This window comes from Acipenser ruthenus, chromosome 9, assembly GCF_902713425.1.
Source record: "Acipenser ruthenus chromosome 9, fAciRut3.2 maternal haplotype, whole genome shotgun sequence".
Taxonomy (NCBI): Eukaryota; Metazoa; Chordata; class Actinopteri; order Acipenseriformes; family Acipenseridae; genus Acipenser; species Acipenser ruthenus.
Window position 1 is genome coordinate 22,746,728 of NC_081197.1, and position 17,479 is coordinate 22,764,206.

Consider the following 17,479-nt stretch of genomic DNA (forward strand, 5'->3'; position numbering starts at 1 on the left):
TTCTGCCTCATCTGCACGTTTAAAGGCTGAAGTAGAAAGAGCTGCTTTGCTAGCTCAAGCAGCTGCTCTGAAGCAAAAACAAGCTTTAGACAGACAGGAAATCCAGCTAAAGGCTCAGAGAGAAGAGCTGGAGTTACAAACCGCTTTAGCAGCCTCAAATGCTAAAATTAAGGTTTTGGAAGAGTTGGAGGGTTTTCAAGTCCCACCCAAATGGCCGAGTGATGAAATGAACTACCTGGAGTCACACAAGGTCCTACCTGCTATGAAAAAGGTTAGTTATAGCAACAAAGATGAAGAGTCACTTGAAGCTCGAAGCCAAAGCCAGCCTACCTCTACCGCCGTACGTACTGCTGTGGAGGGAGAACAACAGTTGAGTTTCAGTAACCAAAGAACACCTACCAGTGCCGCTCTGCCAGAAGATGATGTTACAGGGACGTTGTACGGTGTCATGCTGCGACAAAACAATATCACAGAATTCCTGGTGAAACAACAAAGGCTATCTACACTACCACCATTGGACATACCCATCTTCAAAGGGGACCCTTTGGAGCACAAGCTGTTCATCAGAGCGTTTGAACACGGAGTGGAGGATAGGACAGATAGCAGCAAGGACAGACTTTACTTCATGGAGCAATACACCAATGGACAGCCTAGAGAGTTGATTAGGAGCTGCCTCCACATGGATCCAGAACGAGGGTATCGTAAAGCGAAGAAGCTTTTGGAAGAGCACTTCTAAGTCTGATGATGGAGAGGCACTCCATTCGTACGCTCTCTTTCTCACTGGATGTTGTAATGCCATGACGGATATGGAGTACATGGAAGAGCTCGACAATGCAGCTAACATGCGTGCTATTATTGCCAAACTTCCATACAAGCTGAGGGAGAGGTGGAGAGGCATGGCCTGTGATATACAGGAGCGGCAGAAACGAAGAGCAAAGTTCAAAGACCTTGTCAACTTTGTCAACAAGCAAGCTAAGATAGCACTGCACCCGCTGTTTGGAGACATAAAGGATGCCGCTGCAGTGAGGGGACAAGTGAAGTCTCATACATACTCAAAGTCACACAAGACAAGTGGTAGCAGGAAGAGTTTCACCACAGCTGCCACACCGGTGGACAACCAGACGGAAGGCACAGAGTCTAGGCCTATGGGAAATAATTATGGCAGTCCTAGCAGTGCATTTACCAAGCCCTGTCTCTTCTGCCAAGGTGATCATAGCATGGAGCTGTGTAAACAGATGAAGAAGTCTCTTCACAAGGAGAAGATTGACTTTCTACGGAGCAAAGGGCTATGCTTTGGCTGTCTGAAAAAAGGACATATGAGTAAAACTTGCAAGGAGAAGCTAAGTTGCAAAGTATGCTCGTTGACACGCCCTACTGTGTTGCACATGAAGATCAAGGAAAATGCTACTCTCAAGAAAGAGCCGGAAGAGCCATCAGAAGATGGTGAAAAACAGTCAGTCACCAGTGGTTTCGTTGGAACAGAGAAGGCGATCTGTGGACGCACCAAGGCCGGTGACGCTGACAGCATTTTGGCTATTGTACCTGTTCGAATCAAGTCGAAGAAGGGCAATAAAGTGGTGGCTACCTATGCTTTCCTTGACCCAGGCAGTACTGCCACTTTCTGCACTGAGGAGCTTATGAGTGAGCTCAATGTCAACGGTAGGAAGATAGACATACTGCTGAGAACCATGGGTGAAGAAAAGATTGTCAGCAGTCAGGTTGTGTCAGGTTTGGAGGTGAGCAGTCTGGAGGACAGCAACTTCATAGATCTTCCAGATGTCTTCGCTCAGAAGACCATTCCAGTGAGCAAGGAGAACATCCCACTGCAAAAGGAGGTGAACAGGTGGCCTTACCTGGAACAAGTGCGACTCCCTTATATTGACGCAGAGATAGGGCTGCTGATAGGGACGAACACGCCAAAGGCAATGGAGCCATGGCAGGTCATCAGTAGTGTTGATGATGGACCTTATGCAGTGAGAACCATACTGGGATGGACTGTGAATGGTCCTCTTAGAGAAGACACAGGTAACGGGATAAGAAGTGGACTGATCCAGGTAACAACAAACCGAATATCAGTGGCCAGGCTGGATGAGCTGTGGAGTCAGCAGTTCAAGAATGATTTCCCGAGTGTGGTCAGGATGACCAACTGGAAATGTCAAGGGAAGACCACCAGTTTATGGATTTGGTCTCACAGTCTGCCAAACTAGTGGACGGATATTACAGCATTAGGCTGCCGTTAAGGAATGAAGTGATCAACATGCCGAACAACCGCAGAGTAGCTGAGCAGCGTGCTCTGAATTTAAGAAATAAGTTAATCAAGAATCCCTCGTTTCACGCCGACTACACTGCATTCATGAGTGACATCATTGCGAAAGGCTATGCCAAGAGGGTTACCTGCGAGGAGGCCAGCCGCAATGACGGAAAGGTATGGTACATACCACATCACGGTGTGTACCATCCCAAGAAGAAGAAGATCCGTGTGGTGTTCGATTGTGGGGCATCGTTTCAAGGTACCACATTGAATGACCAGCTGCTACAGCGGCCGGATCTCACCAGCACTCTGATAGGTGTTATCACCAGGTTCAGACAGGAGCCAGTGGTGATTATGGCTGATGTGGAAGCCATGTTTCATCAAGTGAAAGTGCCAGCTGAAGATTCTGACCTTCTCAGATTTCTCTGGTGGCCACAGGGTGACATCAGACTAGCCATGGTGGAGTACAAGATGGTCGTGCACTTGTTCGGTGCAACGTCGTCACCAAGCTGTGCCAGTTTTGCCCTCAGAAAATGTGCCGAAGACAACAGAGAACAGTTTGACGCCAAGGTGGTCGACACAGTGCTGCACAATTTTTATGTCGATGACTGTCTGAAATCAGTCAGCTCAAAGGAAGAAGCTGTGTTATTGTATCATGACCTGAGAGCCATCTGTGCAAAGGGAGGATTCCGACTGACGAAATGGATGAGTAATTGTCGAGGTGTACTGTCTGCTATTCCCGAAGAGGAGAGAGCCAAGGAAGTCAAGGACTTGGACCTGGAACAAGATGTACTCCCTGTAGAGCGAGCATTAGGCGTACAGTGGTGTGTCCAGTCTGATACCTTCAAGTTCAGAATTGTCATTCAAGACAGGCCTTTTACCAGAAGGGGTATCCTTTCTGTAGTCAGCTCGATCTATGATCCTTTGGGAATCTTGTCGCCAGTGGTTCTGCCAGCTAAGAAGATCCTGCAAGAGCTTTGCAGAATGAAGCTAAGCTGGGATGATGTCATACCAGATCAGCTTGCTCAGCAGTGGTATGACTGGATGAAAGAGCTCCATCTGCTGAAAGACTTTGAGGTTGAGCGGTGTTTTAAACCTGCAGGCTTTGGAGACTCCTCATTCGCTCAGTTGCATCATTTTGCAGATGCGAGTGAAGAAGGCTATGGTACAGTGAGCTACCTGCTGCAATGGAACAGCTGCAATCAAGTACATTGCTCCTTTGTTATGGGGAAGGCCAGAGTTGCTCCGCTCAAGACAACCACCATTCCTCGCATGGAGCTCACTGCAGCCACTATGGCAGGACGCATGGATAAGATGCTGAGAAGGGAGCTGCAGCTGCAGCTCAAAGATTCCGTGTTTTGGACAGATAGTACTGCTGTACTGAAGTACATTAAAAATGAGACCATTAGGTTCCACACCTTTGTGGCCAATAGAATATCAGCGATTCTGAAGATGTCCGAAGCTTCGCAGTGGAGGTACGTTAATACTGCCAAGAATCCAGCTGATCATGCGTCGAGGGGACTGAAGGTGGATTCCTTCATGCGAAATGAAGCCTGGATCTCAGGGCCAGACTTTCTTGTGAAGTCGAAGGAGGATTGGCCAGAGTACCCAGACCTCCCTGTAGATTCTGCCATGGAGGACCCAGAGGTCAGAAGGGATGTTGTGGTGTACACTCTGACTGCTGAAGAGGAGTTGGATACAATTCAGCAGATGATGGAACACTTCTCTTCTTGGATTCGTCTTAAGAGGGCAGTGGCATGGGTCCTCAAGTTGAGAGGCACTCTGGTGCGTTTTTGTCAAAAGAGGAAGGAGTTGAGTGTGGCCATTGCTCAGTCTGAGGATGATAAGAATCGACAAAAACTTGTGCTGGACAAGGAGATGCAGAGCTTCAAAGCAAGCCTAGACAAGAGAAACGTCACTGTGAAGGACCTTAAGGATGCTGAGTTGGAGATTATCCGCTACAGCCAGAGGAAGAAGTTTCCTGAGGAGATATCCACCCTGCAGAAGGGTGAGAGTGTGAAGAAGAGCAGTCATATTTATAAGCTCAACCCTGTGTTACAAGATGGAGTACTTAGAGTCGGTGGAAGACTCAGTAGGGCAGCTATGCCTGAAGAATCTAAACACCCTGCCATCCTATCGAAAGACCTCCATGTGGCAGAGCTTATCCTACGTGAGATCCACCAGGATGTGGGTCACAGTGGTCGCAACCATATGCTATCCAAGCTGCGCTTAAACTATTGGATTCCTGGTGCCAATGCAGCTATAAGAAGAGTTCTATCCAAGTGTGTTGTCTGTCGGCGGTTTCATGGTGCTGCTGGGCGACAACAGATGGCTGATCTACCCCAGGACAGAGTCTTGCCGGATGAACCTCCATTCACGAACACTGGTGTAGACTACTTTGGTCCGTTTGAGGTTCGGTGTGGAAGAAGTGTCGTGAAGAGGTATGGGGTTATCTTTACCTGCATGGCTATCCGGGCTGTCCATATTGAGGTAGCGTCATCTCTGGATACAGACTCGTTTATCAATGCACTTCGCCGCTTTATAGCCAGAAGAGGTCAAGTGTCATTGCTTCGTTCAGACAACGGAACTAACTTCATTGGAGCTGAACGTGAACTTAGGGAAGCAATCAAAGGATGGAATTGCTCCAAGATCAAAAACACTCTCCTTCAGAATGGAATCAAGTGGATGTTCAACCCGCCTACTGGATCTCATCATGGTGGTGTCTGGGAGAGGTTGATCAGGTCAGTAAGGAAGATTCTTAATGCCACTTTGAGAGTACAAGCTCTGGACGAGGAGGGCCTTCACACTGTTCTGTGTGAGGCAGAAGCTATCATCAATAGTCGTCCGATTACTAAGGCATCCAATGACCCAAACGATCTGGAGGCGTTAACACCTAATCACCTGCTGCTCCTCAAGATCAAGCTGTCTCTGCCTCTTTCAGAAGGAAGACATCTACTCTCGTAGAAGGTGGAAGCAAGTCCAGTACATGTCGGACCTGTTCTGGAAGAGGTGGACTAGGGAATATCTAACTCAGCTACAGGAGCGCCAGAAGTGGTCACGTGCGTCGCGCAACTTCGTTGTTCGAGATGTCGTGCTGGTGGTGGACGACTCAGCACCTCGTAATTCCTGGGTCATGGGAAAGGTCATCCAGGTTGTGCCAGACAGACATGGATTTGTACGTCAGGTCCGCATCAAGACTAAGACCAGCGTACTGTACAGACCCATCACTAAGGTCTGTCTACTTCAAGAAGCTGAATAAGAATGAGACAGTGGTAAAGACTGTTCTCCTATGGTGAGTCATGTACTAGTAACCTCTGACTCCAGGTAATGTAAGGTAATTGAAGACTCAAGATTGCTCAAGAAAAGGTTTTCAGTTAACTTGGCTCCTTGTTTTTATTTGGTTAGTAATTGTTTTGTGATTTAGATAACAATTAGGGGCCGGTATGTAGGAGCCAATTAGTATTTTTTGCCTATATTATTTATGAGAAGACATATTTTGATACATTATATTTGTCTATTACGCATTTACAGTAATAGGGTAGTATATCTTTAAGAGAGCGAGCTTTGTTAGGTTCTGGGGCTCGCGCGCTTTTGTATAAATTCGGAAAATAACTGTCACTTGTTACTCTGTTGCAGACATAGCTTTGGAGCCTCACGGTTTTCTTACCGTGTCGTGTAATCTTCGTTATTCTGTGGAAATTACCAGTCAATAACTTATCTGTTATTACACTGAAGATCCTGTAAAATAACTGTGAATACTAACCTGTGGAAACCTGAGGAATAAAAGTTGTATTGCTTTATTTTACTACGGAGTCTGTGTGGATTGGATAACGTTAGATGGATACGCGTCAGCCATACCAGCCCAAGCTATGCAAATTTGGATTTTACACATACACTGTGGATTGCTATAAATTGTTCTAAATTAATTACAAATATAAAATAGAAAATAATTGATTGCATAAGTATTCACCCCTTTGCTATGACACACCTAAATAAGCTCTGGTGCAACCAACTGTCTTTAGAAGTCACATAATTAGTTGAATGGAGTCCATCTGTGTGCAATTAAGGTGTTTCACATGATTTCAGGTTAAATACACCTGTCTCTGGGAGGTCCCACAGTTGGTTAGTACATTTCCTAACAAAAACTACATCATGAAGACGAAGGAACATTCAAAGCAAATCCGGAATAAGGTTCTTCAAAAGCACCAATCAGGGGTAGGATATAAGAACATTTCCAAGGCATTGAATATCCCCTGGAGCACAGTAAAGTCCATGATTAAGAAATGGAGAGAATATGGCACAACTGTGAATCTGTCTAGAACAGGCTGTCCTCAAAAACTGAGTATCCGGGCGAGAAGGGCACTAGTCAGGGAGGCCCAAAGGAGTTACAGTCTTCCACGGCTGAGCTGGTAGACACTGTGCATCGGCAACAATAGCCCAGGTTCTTCACAAAACTGGCCTTTATGGGAGAGTGACAAAAGAAAGCCATTTGAAAAAAACTCACATCAAATCTCGGCTAGAGTTTGCCAGAAGGCATGTGGGAGACTCTGAGACCAAGTGGAAGAAGAGTCTATGGTCTGATGAGACCAAAATAGTGCTTTTTGGCCTCAACGCTAAGCGCTATGTCTGGCGCAAGCCTAACACCGCACATCATCCTGAGAACACCATCCCTACCGTGAAGCATGGTGGTGGCAGCATCATGCTATGGGGACGCTTCTCTGCGTCAGGGCCTGGAAAGCTCTTGAAGATAGAGGGCAAAATGGATGCAAAGTACAGAGAAATCCTGGAGGAAAACCTGTTGAAGTCTGCAAGAGACCTGAGACTTGGGAGAAGATTCATCTTCCAGCAGGACAATGACCCCAAAACATACAGCCAAAGGCACACTGGAGTGGCTTAAAAACAAAAAGGTCAATGTCCTGGAGTGGCCCAGTCAAAGCCCGGACCTCAATCCAATTGAGAATATGTGGAAAGAGTTGGAAATTGCTGTTCACCAAAGGTCCCCATCCAACTTGACGGAGCTTGAGCAATTTTGCAAAGAAGAATGGGCAAAAATTGCAGTGTCCAAATGTGCAAAGCTGGTAGAGACTTAGCCAGATAGACTCATGGCTGTAATTGCTGCCAAAGGTGGCTCTACCAAATATTGACTCAAGGGGGTGAATACTTATGCAATCAATTATTTTCTGTTTTGTATTTGTAATTAATTTAGAACAATTTGAAGATTTTATTTTTCACTTTGACATTATAGACTTTTTTGTGTTGATCAGTGGCAAACACTCCTAATTCAATCAATTTTGATTCCATGTTGTAACACAATAAAATGTGGACTAGTCCAAGGGGGGTGAATACTTTTGAGAGCCACTGTATGTACAGTATATTAAGGATGTGCAAATCAAATGCAGAGATGTCAAAGGCTACGATTTGGCCGTAGCAGCTACTATATTTTGGAGGTACTGCTTTGTTGCTACGTTGAAGGGGTATGTATAACACTTTATTTCAATACCATGGTTTTTTTTTTGTTTTGTTTTTAAATGAATTAATGGTTAGTAATACTGTATTTCACTGACATACTAAAATCTCTGAGCCGGGTTGATTACTAACCAATTTAGAAACTGAAACTGCCACACAAAACTGTATTTTTGTTCTGAAAAAACAAAAACTAAAAACAAATTACTAGTAGTATACCGGTAGTGTTTAATGCAAAACTCTATAAAACCCTAATTTTATACATGAATACGAAAATATCTGTACCTCCAAATAATAGTTGATATCTGTTTATCATGGGATGGGATGGGAAAGGATGGGACGGGAATTTAAAAAAAAAAAAAAAAAAAGTTACAGGACCGGACGGGAATCGGTGTATTCGATTTCACACTGCTTTTGATAAAGCAGGGTTGACCTGGATGACAGACGCAAGTACACAATGCACGTACCAATGCCCCGGGTGCAGCTTGTTACTCTGGATTGAACCGTCGGCAACATTTTTAATTAGAGCAAATGTTTCTACATCCCTGCTGCAATCTGACTCATGCTGTGCCTCAATCAACAAAATATGGCTAAACAGAATAAACAGAAACATTCCTTGCGGAAGTGAAACCTTCATGCAGACATGGCTGTTTGTTATTGCGTTGGCTCACAAACGGCCGTCAAGCATTTCATGTCACTTAACCCGGGTGAAAGCGTGTCAGCCCACATCCTGAGGTGGGTCACTGTGACCCGGGTTAACCCAGGTACGTGGTTTCACACTACGCGGGATTGACCCTGTTATCCAGGACCCGGGTAGGAGTGCCAGTGTGAAAGGGGCTTTAGAGGACTACCTTTGTCTTGGAGACAGTTTTGCCTTTAGAAATTAGAATTGAGTAATTTGTCAGGTTCAGGAAATTAATCTTCATACCATTTTTTCCATTAAAAAGATCAAAATTTGATTTTGGGTCTGACATTTTTTTTGCGGTAATTTACAGATATTAAATGTTATAGAATTAGGACAGGTAAATGGCAGAGGAATTTGAATCAAAGGTGGTGTGTCTGTTGAAAAATTGTGTAGGATTAACAAATGGTTGATAGAACGAAGCTAACCAATCAGAGAGCAGGATTTTTCTAAGCAGATTTATAATGTAGTGTGAGATTTTGAGGACCCTATAGCCCGATTCGCAAGAGACTCCAAATCACCACATAAACAGGTGAATTCAGAATTTTTACCGACATCGTGAAATTGAGTCCCGTGCAAACAGTTCATTTGTTTTTATCCCAGATAATTTTCTCAGAGGTCCTCCAATTTCTTTACAGGACACTGAAACCTTCTGTAAAATTTAAAACTCAAGCAATCCTGTGTCTTTTTACACCCGTGCAAATCGACCATGTCAGTGTTACGTCATGATAGAAGCATTTCCGTGATATTCGCCTCAAAGCAATACTAGCCTATACAATAAACCATAATATAATATTAAAATTGGTGTGATCTGTCCTGAGATTCTACAGTTCAGTAAAACACAACGATTGGGCATAACCAAATTGGGAATGGGCGAAAATACAAAACATAAAATTGCTGACGTAAAAAATGTAAATACATATCACTCAAAGGACAAAATGATTATTCTAGCCTTTGGAAAATATGGTATAATGAAATTAGTTATTTACACCCAGTTCACTGTTTACAAATCATGCACAAAAGCGCCTTCTCTGGCCACAACATTGCATTTCAATTATAATTTACTGACTTTCCTTGATGAAAACTAATCCATGTCTGGGAAGTAGAAGACATTCTTTGCTTTTGACCAACTCTGAGAACTCCTGATTTTTAGTCCCATGTGAATCATGCTTATGTGTTCTGTGAGACAGGGTAAAGATTGACTTATGTGAATTGTGGAATACAATATCCAGTGCTTTCCTACTCACAATGATCAAGTTAGCTTTTTGATCAGTGATGTAGTGGTTGCAAAAGGATCAAACAATAATAATACCACTGATCCACCACTGTATTATACTATATTTGCTATTTGCAATACTGGTATTTGCAGTATCTGCCATTTTCTGTGGCACAGAAAGTCATTTGTTTGTCAATCCTTTGTTTGGAGAGCAGCCAATGGGACTGGACTGCCCTTGCAGCACAGATGATATCTAGAAAATGACCACTGCAAGACAATAATCAATATGCCAGAAGTGTACTGTGATCAGGTACATTTTTTAATTTGAAGCAGGAAACGGCAGCAATCTGTTATGTAGTGGGCAATCTTCTCATAATACATTCTGAAAGAAACTCACTGATTTATTACGCAGAGCAAGTTGCTGTACGTGCACGCATCTGCTTCTTATCTGTGTCAGTTCAAATTCAATAAATAGAATGGGACCTACAAGCACAGTTAAGGGACTGCATTATGGAAGAGAACCAAACTCCCTCCTGCCCTAGACCTCTACCGCTCTCTCCTCTCCTCCTTCTCCTCTACTCTCTCCTCTGCTAAATGTTCTTATTTCCAATCTATAATCCAAGCCTCCACTAACAACCCACGTAAACTATTCTCTACCTTCTCCTCCCTCCTAAACCCTCTCCCCCTCCTCCTCTCTCCTCTATCTCCTCTGATGACTTTGCCTCTTTCTTCTCTTCTAAAATCTCAGATATCCGCAAACTCTTTAACCTCTCCCTCCCCCCCACCCTCTCCCGCTCCAACCCCTACACCCACTGCATCCCCTACTAACTCACCCTCCTTCTCCACCTTCTCTCCCCTCTCAGACTCTGACCTCTCCTCCCTACTCAAGGGTCACAAACCCACCACGTGTGCCCTTTCTGGTCTCTTTCCCTCTGCCTTCAAACAAGCCTCTATCACTCCCCTCCTCAAAAAACCTACCCTCGACCCCACCTCCCTCCAGAGCTACCATCCTGTCTCTCTCCTACCCTTCCTCTGCGAAATCCTCGAGCGGGCTGTACACCGCCAGTTCTTTGCATTCCTGTCCAACCACTCTCTGCTCGACCCTCTCCAATCTGGCTTCCGCTCTGCTCACTCCACTGAAACCGCCCTCCTGTCTGTCACTAACTCACTAAACTCTGCCTGAGCTGCCTCTCTCTCCTCTGTCCTAATTCTCCTCGGTGTTGGGTCAGTCTTGGGTCCTCTCCTGTTCTCTCTCTACACCCACTCCCTGGGCCCCCTCATCAGATCCTATGGTTTCTCATACCATTTCTATGCTGATGATGCTCAGATTTTCCTCTCCTTCCCCACCTCTGACTCCACCATCCCCTCCCGTATCTCTACCTGTCTGTCTGCTATCTCCTCCTGGATGCATTCGCATCACCTCAAACTCAACCTCTCTAAATCTGACCTCCTTTTCTTTCCCTCCTCCTCCTCCCCCTCCTCTGATCTCTCTATCTCCATTCCTCTGGAATCTACCACACTCTCTCCCTCCTCCTCAGCTAAGAACCTCGGAGTCACCCTGGACCCCTGCCTCTCTTATTCCCAGCACATCTCCACTCTGGCACGCACTTGCCGATTCTTCCTGAGCAACATATGAAGAATCCGACCCTTCCTCACCAACTACGCCACCCAGCTCCTGGTTCAGGCCCTGGTACTCTCCCGCCTAGACAACTGCAACTCCCTCCTGGCTGGCCTCCCTGTGTCCGCCACCCGTCCACTCCAGCTCATCCAGAACTCTGCTGCTCGCCTGGTGTTCTCTCTGCCTCGCTTCTCCCACGCAACTCCACTGCTCCGCTCACTCCACTGGCTCCCGATCACCACTCGCATCCAGTTCAAGATGCCTTGACCAGACTGCACCCAGCTACATCCAGGCCCTCATCTCTCCCCACACCCCCACTCGACCTCTCCGCTCCGCCTGCACTAGAAGCCTGGCTCTACCTCCTCTACGCTCCCCTGCCTCCAAAGCCCGCTCCTTCTCCACCCTCGCCCCGCAGTGGTGGAATGACCTTCCTACAGATGTACCACCTTCTGGCGCCTCCTCAAGACTCACCTCTTCAGACAGCACATGTAGAACTCCTCTTTTCCCTCTGGACACTATCACTCTTGCTTGACCACTTCAACACCATGAAGTACGCAAGTACGTCAATTGAAAACCCATTTACAGTACCATGCCATACGTGCGTACATCACGTTTCCCATTCTATTCTATGATTTCTCAGTCTAGCGTTTCAGGTTTCATTCTCTAAAGCAGTGCTAGTACTGTGGAATGTGCAATGAATGTTGGGGGAGGGTCAGGTGACAGTTTTATCCAATTGCGTGTCATGTAGCAATTCCAGTCTGTAGCTCTGGGCGTTTAGAAGGCTGAGATATATTGCAGGAAGCCATTCAGCTTTTACAAGTACATATGTGTGTATATACAGCTCTGGAAAAAATTAAGAGACCTTGCAAAATTATCAATTTCTCTGGTTTTACTATTTATAGGTATGTGTTTGGGTAAAATGAACATTTTTGTTTTATTCTATAAACTACTGACAACATTTCTCCCAAATTCCAAATAAAAATATTGTCATTTAGAGCATTTATTTGCAGAAAATGACAACTGGTCAAAATAACAAAAAAGATGCAGTGTTGTCAGACCTCGAATAATGCAAAGAAAATAAGTTCATATTCATTTTTAAACAACACAATACTAATGTTTTAACTTAGGAAGAGTTCAGAAATCTATATTTGGTGGAATAACCCTGATTTTCAAGCACAGCTTTCATGCGTCTTGGCATGCTCTCCACCAGTCTTTCACATTGATGTTGGGTGACTTTATGCCACTCCTGGCGCAGAAATTCAAGCAGCTCGGCTTTGTTTGATGGCTTGTGACCATCCATCTTCCTCTTGATCACATTCCAGAAGTTTTCAATGGGGTTCAGGTCTGGAGATTGGGCTGGCCATGACAGGGTCTTGATCTGGTGGTCCTCCATCCACACCTTGATTGACCTGGCTGTGTGGCATGGAGCATTGTCCTGCTGGAAAAACCAATCCTCAGAGTTGGGGAACATTGTCAGAACAGAAGGAAGCAAGTTTTCTTCCAGGACAACCTTGTACTTGGCTTGATTCATGCCAAAGCTGCCCGATTCCAGCCTTGCTGAAGCACCCCCAGATCATCACCGATCCTCCACCACATTTCACAGTGGGTGCGAGACACTGTGGCTTGTAGGCCTCTCCAGGTCTCCATCTAACCATTAGACGACCAGGTGTTGGGCAAAGCTGAAAATTGGACTCATCTGGGGGTGCTTCAGCGAGGCTGGAATCGGGCAGATTTGTCTTTGTGAAGGACGCATGAATCAAGCCAAGTACAAGGTTGTCCTGGAAGAAAACTTGCTTCCTTCTGCTCTGACAATGTTCCCCAACTCTGAGGATTGGTTTTTCCAGCAGGACATGCTCCATGCCACACAGCCAGGTCAATCAAGGTGTGGATGGAGGACCACCAGGTCAAGACCCTATCATGGCCAGCCCAATCTCCAGACCTGAACCCCATTGAAAACCTCTGGAATGTGATCAAGAGGAAGATGGATGGTCACAAGCCATCAAACAAAGCCGAGCTGCTTGAATTTCTGCGCCAGGAGTGGCATAAAGTCACCCAACATCAATGTGAAAGACTGGTGGAGAGCATGCCAAGACGCATGAAAGCTGTGCTTGAAAATCAGGGTTATTCCACCAAATATTGATTTCTGAACTCTTCCTAAGTTAAAACATTAGTATTGTGTTGTTTAAAAATGAATATGAACTTATTTTCTTTGCATTATTCGAGGTCTGACAACACTGCATCTTTTTTGTTATTTTGATCAGTTGTCATTTTCTGCAAATAAATGCTCTAAATAACAATATTTTTATTTGGAATTTGGGAGAAATGTTGTCAGTAGTTTATAGAATAAAACAAAACTGTTCATTTTACCCAAACACATACCTATAAATAGTAAAACCAGAGAAACTGATAATTTTGCAGTGGTCTCAATTTTTTCCAGAGCTGTATATATATAGTGTTTTAAATTATGATTTTTTAAATTTATTATTAGTTTTACTTGTTTAGTTATAGTTTATATAGTTTTTAGCAAAAGCTAAACATGGCAACGTACGTGGTCTTACTACAATGAGCAACGGGAGTGAAGTTGGTTCGGAGGATGTCGATGTCGACAGTGATGCTGACTTATCACTCAGTGATTATGATGAAGAGGATGTGGAGCCAAGAACAATACAAACTGTACAAACAGAAGTGCATGCAGCTGCTTTACAGGGAAGCCAGCTGCAAACGGGAAGCTGTTTGTTTTGAAATGGCAGTGCTGTGACGAAATACTATCAAAACACAGCGCTGGGTACAGGCAATGCGGCAGGCAGATCCATCACAATGCCTGCGCAAAGTAGCTGTGTACATGCATTTGTGACTATCCCTCCAACACAAATGAAGCAGACACCGTAAAAAAGGTACAGGATCTGCTACGAAAATGAAAACAAAAGAAAAAACAAAAGAAAAATGTGCAGTGGTTGCGAAGGCAACCCCGGGTTCTGTTGTATTGAACATTTCAATAAATGGCACAGAGCAAGTTGATACTGGCACACGTTTTGATGTTGTTTGATTTTTATTTGATAATTACTGTTTACTGATTATTATTGTTATTATCGTTATTAGCAGCATTTTTGTTTTCATTGTTAAAAAAAAAAAAAAAACAACGTTTTTATCTCCTATATTGAATTAAAAAAAAAAAAAAAAGTTTTTATCTCTATATTGAATATGGGTATGTAGTACACAGCAGCATAAAGGGTTAATGAAAAACACAGTTTAAGTCATTTATTTGTGTTTTATTTATCATATGTTAACATGTTATAGAAATTACAGGTTTGAAAACATTATTATTATTATTTTCAAAATCTGGTACCTGGGAAGGGGTTTCATTTTTACATCTAGAGTTGAAGTGGTTAAATGCGCTTTACTTGCTCCTATCTGCTCCCTATTTTACTGCATTTAATCCGTACTTTAGAGTACTGTAATCTGTCACACGTGTTATTTAATCTGTAGTATTGTTGCATTTAATTATATCTTGATGTAACTATCATTGACACTGTTATCTGCTCCGTTATTGAATCGTATTTTGTCATACTTGTACTTGCTAGGCCCAAAGTCATTGTATTTTATCTTGCTCTTAATTGTATTAATATTTGTACTGTGATTCTTGAAATGTATTTTTGTTTACGACTGTAAGTCGCCCTGGATAAGGGCGTCTGCTAAGAAATAAATAATATTAAATATAATAATGTCTACCTGACTTACAAATAGAAGACTAATTTATCAGCTTCAAATTAGATGTTGCGCTAAAACTGTTAATCAACATTGGTAGTAGGGCGGTTGATTTTTTACTTTGTATTTAAAAATATCAGGTTTTCATTTCCTGAAAAAGTATAAGAAAACACTTACATACTTTATCAGCTATAATATAGACTAAATATGTAATTTAGAATATCACACTGAATTACTATTGTAGCAAAACAGAGCATTGCAGACAAGCTCCTGGGGAGGAACAACAGTTACTTTCACAGAAGGCTAAACTATGGAAAATCCTTTTACTCAACTTTATCTTTTGTGTAACATGTTTCTTTTAATTAAACGTTAAGTTGACTACCACAATCTCTTACCTCAATATGCTCATCTGTGCTTCTTCGTAGTGCCTCCTCAAACCGCCTAGCTCTGTCTCTCAGAGTGCAGTTCTGAAATGTCAGCGTGTCCACCTGGTCCTGTCATACACAAGGTTAAAATTACTTGTTTGTCACATGTGCTGAACTACTGTAGCTATGCTCATCAACGATTACCACCTACAGATAGAACACCATAATAAATAACCAATGCGTCAAGGAGATTTGACAGCTCTATAATGCATACTATTCATAGCTTAGGTACAGTGGTATTTGTGGCTCAGATATGAATATTGATGGGTCAGAATTAATATTATAATGTATATATATCAGAGGAAAGTGTCTTCAGGTTTCTGCCAACAGGGAAACAAAGTACAGCGGCAATGGGGCAAATCAATGACAATATCCGAACACATAAGGCTATGACTGTGCTATCTACAATTTTGGCTAGAAGACGGCGTGATTGTGAAAACCACATATGACTGAGACATGCATATATTCTCGCTCTCTATTAAATACACACACAAGGTATTCCACTGGTTTGTCTGTGCCGATATCTTTTGAAAACAAGCCCTGACAGCCCCATAAGCATTGTACTTTTTAACTATTAGACAAAATATTTACAAATACTTAAAAACTGCTGCTACAACCACGATTCGTTTATTATTAATAGCATTTTAATTAAATGATACTTAATCACATTTTTATTTACAATACAGACATGCTCAAATTTGTTGGTACCCCTCCACAAAAAACGAAGAATGCACAATTTTCTCTGAAATAACTTGAAACTCACAAAAGTAATTGGCATCCACCATTGTTTATTCCATATTTAATAGAAATCAGACTTTGCTTTTGATTTTTTATTCAACATAATATTGTAAATAATAAAACAAATGAAAATGGCATGGACAAAAATGATGGGACCGCTAACCTAATATTTTGTTGCACAACCTTTAGAGGCAATCACTGCAATCAAACGTTTTCTGTAGCTCTCAATGAGACTTCTGCACCTGTTAACAGGTAGTTTGGCCCTTTCTTCCTGAGTAAACTGCTCCAGCTGTCTCAGGTTTGATGGGTGCCTTTTCCAGACTGCAAGTTTCCGCTCTTTCCATAGATGTTCGATAGGATTCAGATCAGGACTCATAGAAGGCCACTTCAGAATAGTCCAGTTTTGTTCTTATCCATTCTTGGGTGCTTTTAGCTGTGTGTTTTGGGTCATTATCCTGTTGGAGGACCTGCGACTGAGACAGAGCTTTCTGACACTGGGCAGTACGTTTCGCTCCAGAATGCCTTGATAGTCTTGAGATTTCATTGTACCCTGCACAGATTCAAGGCACTCTGTGCCAGGCGCAGCAAAGCAGCCCCAAAACATAACCAAGCCTCCTCCATGTTTCACTGTAGGTATGGTGTTCTTTTCTTTGAAAGCTTCATTTTTTCGTCTGTGAACATAGAGCTGATGTGACTTGCCAAAAAGCTCCAGTTGTGACTCATCTGTCCAAAGGACATTCTCCCAGAAGGATTGTGGCTTGTCAATATGCATTTTAGCAAATTCCAGTCTGGCTTTATTATGTTTTTCTTTCAAAAGTGGAGTCCTCCTGTGTCTTCTTCCATGGAGCCCACTTTCGCTCAAAAAGCGACGGATGGTGCGATCAGAAACTGACGTACCTTCACCTTGGAGTTCAGCTTGTATCTCTTTGGCAGTTATCCTTGGTTCTTTTTCTACCATTCGCACTATCCTTCTGTTCAATCTGGGGTCGATTTTCCTCTTGAGGCCGCGCCCAGGGAGGTTGGCTACAGTTCCATGGACCTTAAACCTTAATATTTGCAACTGTTGTCACAGGAACATCAAGCTGCTTGGAGATGGTCTTGTAGCCTTTACCTTTACCATTATTTTCTTTCTGATCTCCTCAGACAACTCCCTCCTTTGCTTTCTCTGGTCCATGTTCAGTGTGGTGCACACAATGATACCAAACAGCAACTACTTTTCTCCATTTAAATAGGCTGAATGACTGATTACAAGATTGGAGACATGTGTGATACTAAATAAAGAAACTAATTAGTTTGAAATATCACTATAATCCCACTCTGTAACACAATTTTTGTTCCTGGGTAGTAAGTGTTATTTCCTAATTGCTTATGCCTCAAAAGT

General features: G+C 43.2%; 1 protein-coding gene across 2 annotated transcripts in view; it reads right to left on the reverse strand.

Moving 5' to 3' along the window:
- Positions 1 to 17,479, reverse strand: part of LOC117405865 (microtubule-associated tumor suppressor candidate 2-like) — a 71,500-nt gene that overhangs the window by 10,229 nt on the left and 43,792 nt on the right. For both annotated transcript variants that reach the window (XM_034009311.3, XM_059029724.1), the window contains one exon: positions 15,331 to 15,429. In XM_034009311.3, the coding sequence (XP_033865202.1) occupies positions 15,331 to 15,429 (99 nt within the window). The remainder of the gene's footprint in view (positions 1 to 15,330; positions 15,430 to 17,479) is intronic.